General features: G+C 41.5%; 1 protein-coding gene across 8 annotated transcripts in view; it reads left to right on the forward strand.

The window, feature by feature from the left end:
- Positions 1–14,888, forward strand: part of ENOX1 (ecto-NOX disulfide-thiol exchanger 1) — a 686,747-nt gene that overhangs the window by 573,474 nt on the left and 98,385 nt on the right. For 7 of the 8 annotated variants that reach the window (XM_075852272.1, XM_075852273.1, XM_075852271.1 and 4 more), the window contains one exon: positions 9,456–9,503. The exons of the other annotated variant lie outside the window; for it this stretch is intronic. In XM_075852272.1, coding sequence (XP_075708387.1) covers positions 9,456–9,503 — 48 coding nt within the window. The remainder of the gene's footprint in view (positions 1–9,455; positions 9,504–14,888) is intronic. 8 annotated transcript variants of the gene reach the window in all.

The raw sequence follows: 14,888 nt of genomic DNA on the forward strand, positions 1-14,888 counted from the left end.
AGGAAAATGTCAAAAGGCTGTTTTTTTAGGGAACAGTTCAGATCTGAAGTAGCTTTGAGGGACTTATATATTCGGAACCCCCACAAATCACCCCATTTTAAAAACTGAACCCCTTAAAGTATTCAAAACAGCATTTAGGAAGTTTCTTAACCCTTTATGCGTTTCACAGGAATTAAAGCAAAGTGGAAGGGAAATTTGCAAATTTCATTTTTTTTTTTAGAAATTCCATTTTTCCTGTAATGCTGAAGGTTTTTACAAGAGAAACACAACTGAATATTTATTGCCCTGACTCTGCAGTTTTTAGAAATATCCCTCATGTGGCCCTAGTGTGCTATGGGCCTGAAACACCGGCCTCAGAAGCAAAGGAGCACCTAGTGGATTTTTCGGCCTTCCTTTTCTTAAATTATATTTCAGGCACCATGTCAGGTTAGAAGAGGTCTTGTCGTGCAAAATCAAAGGAAAACCCCCAAAAGTGACTCCATTTGGGAAACTACACCCCTAGAGGAATACATCTAGGGGTGTAGTGATCATTTTGACCACACAGGTATTTCATAGATTTTATTAGAATTGGACAGTGAAAATGAAAAATGACATTATTTTTCAATAAGATGTAGTTTTACCTCAGAATTTTTAATTTTTTCAACAAATAAATGAGGAAAAGCACCCCAACATTTGTTAAACAACTTCTCCAGAGTACGGAAATACCCCATATGTGGTAATAAACCACTGTATAAATACACATCAGGGCTCAGAAGGGAAGGCACACCATTTAGCTTTTGGAGTACAGATTTTGCTGGATTAATTTCTCGGCACCATGTCACATTTGTAAAGCTCCTAAGGTAGCAGTACAATGGAAACCCCCCAAAAGTGACTCCATTTGGGAAACTACACCCCTAGAGGAATTCCACTAGGGGTGTAGTGAGCATTTCATTAGAATTGGGCAGTAAACATGAAAAATTAAAAAAAATTTCCACTAAGACGTAGCTTTAGGTCAAAATGTTTCATTTTCTCATCAAATAAAGGAGAAAAAGCACTGTAACATTTGTAAAGCAACTTCTCCAGAGTACGGAAATACCTCATATGTGGTAATAAAGTACTGTATGAATACACATCAGGGCTCAGAAGGGAAGGATTTGGCTTTTGGAGAGCAGATTTTGCTGGATTAGTTTTGTCGCTTTTGCAAAGCCCCTTATGTACCAGTACAGTGGAAACTCTCCAAAAGTGACTCCATTTGGTAAACTACACCCATTGAGGAATTCATCTAGGGGGGTAGTGAGCATTTTGACCCCACAGGTGTCTCATAGATTTTATTAGAAATGGGCAGTGAAAAAGAAAAATTACATTATTTTCCAATAAGACGTAGCATTAGTTAAAAAAAAAATTTTTATCAACAAATAAAGGAGAAAAAGCACCGTAACATTTGTAAATCAACTTGTTCAGAGTAGGGAAATACCCCACACGTGCTGATAAACTGCCATTTGAACACACAGCAAGGCTCTAAAGCAGGGGTCTCAAACTCGGCCGGGTAAGTGGGCCACATATAGAAAAAATGTGAAGTTGACGGGCCGCATTATTTTTAAATTTGATACAATACAAAATTATTGTTAATCAATTAGTTATTTGAACTACTATAACACTATATTACTATAATACTAATACTACATTACTATAATAATACCGCTAGGTTTAAACACACCCCTAGATACTGCCATACACCCACTTGTAGATGCTGCCACAGTGCCCTCTGTAGATATGCTGCCACAGTGCCCTCTGTAGCTATGCTGCCACAGTGCCCTCTGTAGCTATGCTGCCACAGTGCCCTCTGTAGCTATGCTGCCACAGTGCCCTCTGTAGATATGCTGCCACAGTGCCCTCTGTAGATATGCTGCCCCTGTGCCCTTCGCAGATGCTGCCACACACACCCCAAGTAAATAGCTACATTGGCGCTCCCTCTAGGAGTGGAATCCCCAGCCAGAGCGTTGCCGACGCTTTGGCTGGGGATTCCTCTGCTGTTGGAGCCCCTGACGCCACTGTCCATACACTGTGACGTCAGGGAATGTGATATCAGGGGCAACCCCAGAGCTGGAGTCCCGGGCAGAGCGCTAGTTTGTTCTTCTTGGGACTCCAGCTGTGCTCCTGACATCACTGGAACTCCTGGTCTGGGGAAAACCCTGACATCACTGTCGCTGTATGGACAGCGATTGCAGGGGATTCCCCAGAGTCCCGGAGCAGAGCCTATACTAGCGCTCTGCACGGGACTCCGGCTCTGGGGAAGCCCCAGACATCGCTGTCAAGATGAGGACAGCGATGTCAGGGGATTCCCCAGAGTCCCGGAGCAAAGCCTATACTAGCGCTCTGCATGGGACTCAGGCTCTGGGGAAGCCCCAGACATCGCTGTCAAGATGAGGACAGCGATGTCAGGGGATTCCTCAGAGTCCCGGAGCAGAGCCTATACTAGCGCTCTGCACGGGACTAAGGCTCTGGGGAAGCCCCAGACATCGCTGTCAAGATGAGGACAGCGATGTCAGGGGATTCCCCAGAGTCCAAGAGCAGAGCCTGTACTAGCGCTCTGCTCGGGTCTCCGCTCTGCGGTAGACCCTGACACACTGTCCATATATGGACAGCGATGTCAGGGAATTCTACAGAGTGCCGAAGCAGAGCCGATACTAGCGCTCTGCTCGGGACTCCAGCTCTGGGGAAGCCCCAGACATCGCTGTCCATATGTGGACAGCGATGTCAGGGAATTCCAGAGTCCCGGAGCAGAGCCTGTACTAGCGGCTCTGTGTCCCGCGGGCCGCAGATGACTGCGGGCTGCGTGCTTGAGACCCCTGCTCTAAAGGGAAGTAGTGCCATTTAGTATTTTGAGTGGAGATTTTACAACATTCGTTTTTTGACCCCATGTTCCATTGAGCTATAGTACCAGTACAGTGGTACCCCCCGAAAATTTACCCCATTTTGGAAACTGGATCCCTCAAAGAATTTATCTAGAGTGTAGTGAGCATTTTGACAGCACAAGAGTTTGGCAAAAATGAGTAAACAATAGATGTTGCAGATTGAAAATTGCTGTTTTCCACAGATATGCCATTTCAGTGCCCAATGTGTTGTGCCCAGATTGTACCACCGTAGACACACATCCCATAAATTGTTAAGCGGGTTCTCCAGAATACAGTAATACCCCATATGTGGTCATAAATTGCCGTTTGGGCACACTGCCAGGCTCAGTTGGACCACCATTTGGCTTTTAAAGCGCAGATTTTGCTTGGTGTTTTACTGGTATTTCAGCATATAAAGTGGGGGCATATTCAAGCAGTGCGGAGTACATCAGGGTATATGTAATATGCGCAGAGTACATCAGGATATATGTAATATGTGCAGGTACATCAGGTTATATGTAAGCTGGGCGGAGTACATCAGGTTATATGTAAGCTGGGCGGAGTACATCAGGGTATATGTAAACTGCGGAGAACATCAGGGTATATGTAATATGTGCGGGTACATCAGGCTATATGTAAGCTGTGAGGAGTACATCAGGGTATATGTAAGCTGTGCGGAGTACATCAGGGTATATGTAAGCTGGGCGGAGTACATCAGGGTATATGTAAACTGTACGGAGTACATCAGGGTATATGTAAACTGGGCGGAGTGCAACAGGTCATAATAGGATGATGTAATAATGGGGTGAATGAATAATCCATGGATTGGTGTGTTGCGCTTTGAACCATTCCTTTATGCACAGGCCGGGTTTATTGGGTATTATACAAAATATCTGCGCTCCAGTATTTCCTTATATTTGACTTCTTCACTAGCCCTATAAGCCGCACAAGGCCCTAAAGTTTCCTCATCTCTGCTGCATCTACAGGGTCCACCTGTGGGGTCCAGCAAATGATGATGTGGGGTATTTAGTGAAATTCTACTGGACCAAAAAAATTAGTCTGGGCCGTCAGTTAGCATCATTGCGTTTTGAGAGTCATAACGTGTTATTTTTCCGTTGACTGAGCTGTGTGAGGGCTTGTTTTTTGTGTAACGAGCTGTAATTTTTATTGGTTTCATTTAGGGGTAAATGTGATTTTTATTTTTATTTTTTTAACACTATTTATTCCATTTTTGGGAGATGAGGAAACCAAAAAACAGCCATTCTAGAATGTTTTATTTTTTGTTTTTTTTTACAGTGTTCACCGTGCAGTATAAACAACATGTTAACTTCATTCTGCGGGTCGATACGATTACAGCGACACCAAATTTATATTGTTTTTTTACGTTTCATTACGTTCCCACAATAAAAATACTCTTTTCTAAAAAAAATCATGTTTTAGTGTCGCCATATTCTGACAGCCATAACTTTTTTTATTTTTTCGTTGATATCGCTGCGGGAGGACTTGTTTTATGCGTGACAAACTGTAGTTTCTATTGGTACCATTTTGCGTTACTTGCAACTTTTTGATCACTTTTTATTCCATTTTTTTTGAGACAAGATTACCAAAAAATATAGCAACCATCGCCACCCACGATCCATCGCGGGGGGGTACAGAGGGAGCTCCCTCTGTCAACCACTTCAATGCGCCATTGACAGCCGCATTGAAGGGGTTAAATGGTAACAGCCATCGCAGCCATTGCAGCGGGATATCCGCTCTGTATGACAGCTGACAGCCGCTGAAGGTAAAGCGCGCACGGCTCCTGTTCTCGCTTTATCTACAGGGCGTGACTGTACGCCCGAGTGCGGGAACGCACTTTGTATCCGGACGTACGGTCACGCCCAAAAGCGGGAAGGGGTTAAAGGTCCAGCAAGGATCTGATCAGCCAGAGTAAATATAACATAGGCAGAGCGAAGACTCCACGATAAGCGCTTAAAGCATACACGTGTACACATAGTTACATAGTTAGTACGGCTGAAAAAAGACACATGTCCATCAAGTTCAACCAAGGGAAGGGAAAAGGGAAGGAAAAATTTCTACACATAGGAGCTAATATTTTTTTGTTCTAGGAAATTATCTAACCCTTTTTTAAAGCCATCTACTGTCCCTGCTGTGACCAGCTCCTGCGGTAGGCTATTCCATAGATTCACAGTTCTCACTGTAAAGAAGGCTTGTCGCCCCTGAAGCTTGAACCTTTTTTTCTCCAGACGGAGGGAGTGCCCCCTTGTTTTTTGTTACACATAGTATGAATGAAGACCACTGCACCAGCACCCACTACCTGAACTAATGAACCGTACTCTCACCCTGACCCTGAGGAGCAAGTGCCCTTTCCGGCAGGGCCTTATATGGGCATGGGTTCCTTGTGTCTAGAAGAACAAGAACCCCTGAATGTAACCATTATTTATTAACCCCTTCCCGCCCCCTCCCCTTTTTCAGATTTTTGTTTTTTCCTCCCCATCTTCCAAAAGCCATAAGTTCTTTATATTTCCATCGATATAGTCCTATGAGGGCTTGATTTTTGCGGGACGAGTTGTATTTTTTCATAGCACCATTTATTTTGCCATATAATGTACTAGGAAACTGGGAAAAAATATTTGTGGGGTAGAAAATGAAAAAAACAGCGATTTCCTCCATGGTTTTTTGCTCGCAGTTCTTACGGAATTCACTGTGCAATTAAAACAACATGTTACCTTTATTCTGTGGGTCAATACGATTACGGCGATACCAAATATATCTATAGTTTTTTCTATATTTTACTACTTTTACAAGTAAAAGCCTAAGTGTAAAAAAGAAAATGTATTTTGTGTCGCCAAATTCTGGGAGCCATAACTTTTTTATTTTTCCGTCGATTAAGGGGTGTGGGGCTTATTTTTTGCAGGATAAGCTGTAGTATTTAATAATACCATTTTGGTGTACATGCAACGTTTTGATCACTTTTTATTTAATTTTTTGTGGGAAATTAGGTGACCAAAAAATAAAGATTCTGGCGTTAACATTTTTTTTTTACGGTGTTCACCGTGCGGGTTAAATAATTATATATTGTAATAGTTCAGACTTTTACGGACGCAGCGATATAAATTACAACGATACAAATTGTTTGTTTGTTTATTTTTTTACTATGCTCTTGGGGGAAAATGGGAAAAGGTTTTTTTTTTTTTTACTTTTAAATTTTTTTTTTTACATAAAAAAAACCTTTATTTAACTCATATTTACTTTTTTTTATTAGTCCCCCTAGGGGACTTCAACCAGCGATCGTTAGATCACTTGCACGATATACTGCAATACTAATGTATTGCAGTATATCGTGATTCTGACAGGCATCTATCAAGCCCAGCCAACACCGGCATCGTATGGAGCGGGTTCACGCCGTGAGCCCGTTCCATACTTCCCCTACCCGACTTTGGCGTATGGATACGTCAAATGTCGGGAAGGGGTTAAACAAACGGTGTGTATTTTCAACAGACATTATATTGGTAGGTTAAATAACATTCAGTCATGCTTATTAAAATATATACTAGTCCTTCTCAATGAATTAGAATATCATCAAAAAGTTAATTTATTTCAGTAATTCAATTCAAAAAGTGAAACTCTTATCATATAGATTCATTACACACAGAGTGATCTATTTCCAGCATTGTTTTCTTTTAATGTTGATTATGGTAACCGTTATTGAAAACCCAAAATTGTCTCGGAAAAATTAGAATATTATATAAGCCCAATTTCAAAAATGAATTTTTGTTACTGAAATGTTGGCCTACTGAAAAGTATGTACAGTATATGCCCTCAATACTTGGTCGGGGCTCCTTTTGCATGAATTACTGCATCAATGCGGCGTGGCATGGGGGCGATCAGCCTGTGGCACTGCTGAGGTGTTATGGAAGCCCAGGTTACTCTGATAGCGGCCTTCAGCTCGTCTGCATTGTTGGCTCTGGGGTCTCATCTTCCTCTTGACAATACCCCATAGATTCTCTATGGGGTTTAGGTCAGGCGAATATGCTGGCCAATCAAGCACAGTGATACTGTGGTTATTACACCAGGTATTGGTACGTTAGGCAGTGTGGGCATGTGCCAAGTTCTGCTGGAAAATGAAATCCGCATCTCCATAAAGCTTATCAGCAGAGGGAAGCATGAAGTGCTCGAAAATTTCCTGCTAGACGGCTGCGTTGACTCTGGACTGGTTATAACACAGTGGACCAACACTGCTGCTCAGTGTCCAAAGTCCTGTTTTCAGATGAAAGTAATTTTTGCTTTTCATTTGGAAATCTCGGTCCCAGACTCTGGAGGAAGAGTGGAGAGGCATCAATCCAAGTTGCTTGCAGTCCAGTGTGAAGTTTCCACAGTCAGTGATGGTTTGGGGGGCCATGTCATCTGCTGGTGTTGGTCCACTGTGTTATATCAAGTCCAGACTCGACCTAGCATTCTACTAGGAAGTTTTAGAGCACTTCATGCTCTTTTTCCTTAGAAATTTATTTCGTAATGTCTTTGTACTTTTTAGGGGGTTATTAATAACCAGATCAGAAGTCGCAACTTAAATAAAGGTATAATTCTAAAGGTGTCATTGAGTATCTTACCAAGTGCTGATACATTGCAAGGCCTTTGTATTTGATTATTTTATGAGTTACTGTGGTATTAATATATCTTTACAATACCTCAACCAAGTGCATTACAGTTTCACAATGGCTTTGTATGAACTGTATGCAGTCATCTAATTACATTGCAAAGTCATAGTGCAGATAATGTGTGATAAGGCAGCATATATATATAATACACTGAGCTCATTTCACATATTACAAAAATTACTCTTGCAATGAGGCAATTGAGAAGAATAGCAGTGAAAGTCTCATCATTCACATTACATTTAGGTTGGAAGGTAGCTGAAGCCAGTGTTGTAATTCTGCAGCGCCAATGCTATTATATAGATTACATTTTGCTATGTTTTCAGACTGATAAGGTTTTATGTAGGATCATTACATAGGAGGATTGATGTAATCTCTTTTTCTTAACAGACTTTTAGAACACAGAAGCATTTTTTAATGCAATAAGAGGAAAAGTTGCTTTGGAAAATGCTATAGCAACCTAACATCTTCACAGAGCCAGGCAGCCACTTGTGACAGCAATCCAAATTTACATTTATTTTACTGTCATTTTACCGACGCTCCTAGTATTTCATTTTGACATGCTGTTAAAATATTCTTTTTTGGCTGTCCCAGAGTAAAATGAACTATGCAGTGTTATAGAGAAAATACTGTATTGTATGAGTGGCACAATATGCACATTGAAAGTACACGAACAAGCAGGTTAATCATATACAGCAGAGACAATTATCAGAATATCGGACTAAAGCGCCACAATTGTAGTGCGACAATGATGCACCTAGGGGACTTTTAAATGTTTTTCACTTGAGTTGTGATAAAATAAAGTTCACTAAAAAAAAGCATTTGCTAAACGTTATATATAAATAGCACAGCAAGTTCTGCCGTATTGTGTAAAGCGTTTTAGTACTATTATATACCTATATCATATACTTATTAAAAGTAATTTTACATTTATTATTCAAGTAATACACACTAAAATAAAACATATCTCCAGTATATATGCGGCTCTATATTGGCGTTTTCATCATCCCGTCGGGGGTTCTGTTACTTTTTGATGGCAATCATAGTGCAGTCTGCAGGGCTATTCTTACCGTCCAAAGTGCTGGAAACCTGACAGACCCCATTATATGTCAGGGGATTCCTTCAGGATTTATTGGGATCCACCATAGCAGTCTTGGCTCCGTTATGAATAGTTGAGTTTACCTCTTCTGTCAAGTTCTGCCGTTTATTGTGGCCACCATAAGAGCTCCCACAGTGACGGTGACCCAAAATTCCAAGAACCCTGAATGGCAAAATCTGCCTAATTATTCAGCAAGTTGTAAATGTATCCTTACATGATTGGCAATTGTAACAGCTCAGGAGTCTGAGAAATCTCAGATTTGGAGACTTTAATGTCAGCTATGTTGTTTTTTTTCCCAAATATTTTTTTCATGGTATTGCAGCTCATCACTTCATTCTTTTAGACATGTCATAAAATAATAGTAGTGGGGGATCCGAGACCCCCACCAATGAATGTCAGGGCTAATAAATCACTAATCCACTTTCTCCACTTTCTTTCCACTTGATCGGACACTTAAAAGAGGTTTATTTCAATAATATAGGGCTGTCACAAAATTGAAATAAATTGTTTCAAGTTCAAGTGTAAAGTATAATTCAAATATGTTTTACAGAGGCTGGGTGGTGTTAAATTAAATACCACCTAGCCTTAATTAATTTAAACAACTCTCTGCATTTCTGGCTTTGATGAATAAATACAGTACATAAATGTGAAAACAGTACAATTTTTATCACCTAATCTTGATTCTCAGGTCAATGTGGAAAGTAGAGTTTGCTGACTGTATTTATGTGGTGATAAACTCCTACTTCTTTAATAAGGGACAGGTAGAGTTTAGAAACAGAGGGCTGATACTTTTAGCCGCCTTATCTAATGGACCTTATCTCATTGTAGGTGGGGACTTCAATTTGGCCTTTGATTCTGACCTTGACACCACGACTGGTAAGTCATGGATCTCCAGAATGGCAGCCCTTAATTTACACAGACTGTTGAACTCTTTGGGGCTGGTGGATTTGTGTTGCATCTTTCACCTTGGGGAGAGGGACTTTACTTTCCATTCTGGGGAACATAATGGCTATACCTGCATAGAATACCTCTTAAGTTACCAAGGACTACTGAACAGAGCCCCTAAGTGTTTTATTGATTTAATGCTTTGGTTGAACTTTGTTCTGCTGTTGGGGTCCATTTGTAATATTTAGGAGAGCCATGGAAGGGGGTCCTGGAGGCTAAAAGATAACATGTTCAATGACTCAATGGAGGCGTTGCCCACCTTTTAATTGACTCTTCGGGAACATGTTACTTTTGCTCCAATCCAATAAAAAGGGCTTAAAGTGTGTTCTTCAGGGGTCTCTACCTCTCATGGCTCCTGTTTGAAGAGGCAAATGTCTCACAAACTTCAATCTCTTTTGCAAGATCAGTCTCGTCTCGAGTATCAGATAAAGGTTCCCTTTCTGTCCTAATAGCTGGCGACCTCTGTTCTGTTAGGGTATGTTCACACGCAGTGTTTTCAGGCGTATTTTGGGGTGTTTACGCCTGAAAAAACGGAAGCTGAACGCCTACAAACATCTGCCCATTGAAATCAATGGGAAAAAACAGCATTTATTTCATACGGGGCATCTTTTTATGCCTCTGTTTTAAAAAGCGGTGGTAAAAAGACGCTCCATAAAAAGAAGTAGCATGTCACTTTTTGAGGCGTTTTTTGGAGCTGATTTTCCATTGACCATTATGAAAAACGCATGAAAAGAAGCCTCAAAAGAAGCTTCGTTTTCAGCTTCAAAAATACCTGAAAATCATAGGCTGTTTAGGGGATGTTCACACGGCTTAGCAAAATAGGTCTGAAAATACGGAGATGTTTTCAGGCATAAACCGCTCTTGATTTTCAGACGTTTTTGTAACTACTCGCGTTTTTCACGGCGTATTTTACGGACGTTATTGGAGCTGTTTTTCAATGGAGTCAATGAAAAACGGCTCCAAAAACGGCCCAAGAAGTGACATGCATTTCTTTTTCGCGGGCGTCTTTTTACGCACCGTCTTTTTTTTTTTTTTTTTTTTTTCAACATCATATAGTACATTATAAGTCATACACAGTGAACAAAGTCAGAGCAATATGATATCCAATAAAATGTGCAACCGTTCAAGTGATAAATACAAAAAATGTTCTTTCTTATCAAAAGTTAAAAAAGGTGAGGAGAGGAAGGGAGGGGAGAGAAAAATTAGGCTGTCATAGGTAATTGGTTTCTACAGTCCACAAAACGACGCAACCATGGGCTCCATACATTAGAAAAGAAAACATATCTGTGACTTAGATAAAATAGGCGTTCATAGACACAATGGTTAGACACTTTTCCTATCGATTCCCAACGATAGGAGAGCTAAAGTCGAATCTTTTATGATAGGAGTACCCAGCACTGAAGAGAGAAGTTGAAACACATCCTCCCACAACGTTAATATAAGAGGGCAATTCCAAAAAATATGATAAAGAGAACCTATCTGGTCACATCCTCTCCAACACAAGGCTGACGAATGGGGAAAGATTCTGGCTAGCTTGGAAGGTGTATAGTACCATCTCATCAACATTTTATGGTAGACTTCCAATAGATTCATACATAAGCAGGACTTCATAGTCCACTTGATTGCCGCAGCCCATTGCTCAACAGTAAACGTCCTTCCGAAGTCCCGCTCCCAACCTAGAAAATGAGCCCTCTTAGCAATCTCCACGTCTCCGTTTAGGTAGTCATATATACACTTAGTAAAGTTCAGGTCCCCCTTGGGTTAGAAAAATTATTGCAAATAAATCGTGGTAAAGAGATCGTAGTAGTAAGAAAAGCAGCCAAATAAGATGCAATCTGAACATATCTAAACAAGTCACTACATGGTACATGATATGTGGCAACAAGATCTGGAAATAATCTAAGGCTATCTCCATGGTATAACTCTGAAATATGATGGATACCACACCCCACCAATGTCTGCACCTTCAACTACTGGGATCAGTAGTTCAAGAACAGTTAAAGGCAAGGGAAAAGGGGCCCCCCTTACGGTGGTAGAGGTGACTGACAGAAGAGACAGCCAAGCTTGTACAGAAACCCTTATTGTTGGTGCTACGGGAAGGGACGGGGATAGTTTGACAGCGACGCTTAAAATAGCACTTCGTGGGAACAGAACACCGTAAAACCCATTGAAAGCAAAGGGCAGATGTTTGTAGGCGTAATGGAGCCGTTTTTTCAGGCGTAATTCGAGGCGTAAAACGCCCGAATTACGTCTGATAACACTGCGTGTGAACATACCCTTAGGCCTTATTTACGCGAACGTGTGCGTTTTGCGCGCGTAAAAAACAGCGTTTTGCACGCATTGCAGTTACGCGTGTCATCAGTGTTTCGTGCGTGTCTGCGTTATTTTTGCGCGTATGGCATCCTTATGTCACGTGTTTTTGATGTTTGTAAAATGAAATGAAGGGGGTGGTTTTATTTTTCTCCATTTCTTGAGCAAATGTTGCGCGAATCACTCACAGCACACGGATGTGCGTCCGTGTGATGTCCGTGATTTTCACGCACCCATTGACTTCAATTGGTGTGTGATGCACAAAAAACGCTCAAGTATAGGACATGCAGTGAGTTTCACGCAATGTCTGAATGGCCCCATTGATTTACATAGGTCCGTGCGATGTGCGTAATTTTCATGCGCCTATCACGGACGTGAAATACGCTTGTGTAAATAAGGCCTTACTCTGAAAACAGCTCCGTATTTTCAGACGTTTTTGGTTAAAGAGGCTCTGTCACCAGATTTTCAAACCCCTATCTCCTATTGCATCAGATCGGCGCTGCACTGTAGATAACAGTAACGTTTTGTTTTTTTGAAAAACGAGCATTTTTGGCCAAGTTATGACCATTTTTATATTTATGCAAATGAGCCTTTCTTATGTAAAACTGGGCGTGTTTAAAGTTATGTCCAACTGGGCGTGTATTGTGTGTGTACATCTGGGCGTGTTTACTTGTTTTACTAGCTGGGCGTTGTGAATAGAAGTGTATGATGCTGACGAATCAGCATCATCCACTTCTCTTCGTTACCACCCAGCTTCTGGCAGTGCACAGACACACAGCGTGTCCTCGCTCATCCGACGTGATAGATTATGATAGATTGAAGAGAGGTTTTTGTTTTTTTAATAAGGGGACAACTAGTTGCACTAAAAAAAAATCTGTATTAATTTGTGCATTACATTAAGTTTGGGGAATTAGTGATTAGGGTAAGGCCGTGTTCATGCTTTCAATGGGGGCAAAATGGATGAGTTTTGCCACATTTTAAAAAAATAATGCAATTTGACCACGACTTGTGAACACAGCCTTAGGCCAGATTCGTGTTATATACAGTCCGTATGTCGGCCGCATTTCCCAGACCGAACTCATTGCAGGGAGCCGGGCTCCTAGCATCATAGTTATGTACGATGCTAGGAGTCACTGCCTCGCTGCGGGAAAACTGTCCTGTACTGTAATCATGTTTACAGTACGGGACAGTAGTTCCGCGGAGAGGAAGGGACTCCTAGCGTCACAGATAACTATGATGCTAGGTGCCCGGCTGCCTGTAGTGTGTTCGGTCCGGGAAATGCCGCCGACATACGGACCGTATATCACAGACCAAACACACTCGTGTGAATCCGGCCTTAGAGTTTGTATATGGGGATCAAAAACGATATACCTATAACATCCCCAATTTAATTTACATGAAAAAATATTAATTAGTGCATTCCTGTGGTTTTGGCGTTACTTTTATTACACAAAATCTGTGAACGTAGACATGTGGTATTTATCAACTTACAGTTCTTTGCAGAGTACGTTTATTTTCCATAAGAAGTTACTTGAGTACACATTTTAGTCACAAAGTTGAATTTTCATGCGATTTTTGCTTATAACCGCTATTTGATGCAAAGTTGCGTGAAAGTGGCTGTGTGTATAAAGATGTTTAAGTTGTATTTTTATACACGGTATGTTGTGCGCTCTCAAAACATGTCGATTTTACTAGTATTGTAGCTGTTTGCAGTTTACAGCATATATTTTCAACACATTTGTGGATGATGGGCAAATATTGCATGACCTCTGTTTTAGGCCCCATGCACACGATCGTGTGCGGTCCGTGATATATACGGTGCACATGTCTGCCGCATTCCCCGGACCGAACACTGTGCAGGGAGCCGGGCTCCTAGCATCATAGTTATGTACGATGCCAGGAGTCACTGCCTCCCCGTGAAACTACTGTCCCGTGCTGAAAACATGATAACAGTACGGGGCAGCTTTCCCGCAGCGAGGCAGTGAGTCCTGGCATCGTACATAACTATGATGCTAGGAGCCCGGCTCCCTGCCCTGTGTTGGGTACGGGAAATGTGGACCGTATAACACGGACCGAACACGGTCGTGTGCATGGGGCCTTAGTTTTTGAGAGCACTAAATTGCATGATGGTGCCTCGGTGTATAAAGTGATGAGTGACATTTTCACAATGTGCCAGGTGTTTGCTTTCAGGAAATATATAGGTATAGCAGTTCAGTATCATTCTTTAAAACCTTGGCTAGGTATTTGGTATTGGAAGGCAGGGGAACTAGGGACTTCATACTATATCATAAGGCCTTCTTGCTCACCTGGATCCTGAGCTTACAATATGCTACCGAATTCAAATTATGGGTGGAGTTTATATAATCGTTATCTCCCACTCCTTCCAGATAAGTATTCTGGCTAGAGGAAGCATTTCTACCTTTCCATCCTAGTTATCATAACTACTCATATTCTGGGATAAAAGCTGCGCAACTCTAAAAATCGTTGGTCCTCCAGATCCTTCTCCCACCTATCTTTGACAACCCTTGTGTTCACCCAGGCTCTCACACACTTGAGATTCTAGGGTACCACATGTAGGACGGGGCACAGTTATCACATATGTTTATGATCAGTTACAAAGTTTGGTCCAATTTCTGCCCCTTTGGGTGACCTGGCAAGACCGTTGATGCCTTTTGAAGGCTTATGGGTTTGTTCTAAATCGTCATCCCACCTAGTCTTGGTTCTCTATGGGTTGTTACTGGAGGGAGTGATGACTCTCCCACGCCCCTAATTTACGTTGTCTTGGGGAAAAAGAGTTACGCGTTACATAATGCTGAGTGGGATTAGGCTTTTCAACAACTTCAAAAATGTTAATGTTCCTTGTCTTGTAAAATCCAAGAGAACAGTTTTAAAAAAAATTCCAGATTGTACAGTACTCCAGTGAGATATGGGCTCATTCAAAGGAGCGTGTTCCTCGTCCGTGTGCTGTCCGTTGAAATATTGGACAACACACGCAACTATGCAAAT

This window comes from Rhinoderma darwinii, chromosome 2 (genome assembly GCF_050947455.1).
Source record: "Rhinoderma darwinii isolate aRhiDar2 chromosome 2, aRhiDar2.hap1, whole genome shotgun sequence".
In the NCBI taxonomy this organism is placed as follows: domain Eukaryota; kingdom Metazoa; phylum Chordata; class Amphibia; order Anura; family Rhinodermatidae; genus Rhinoderma; species Rhinoderma darwinii.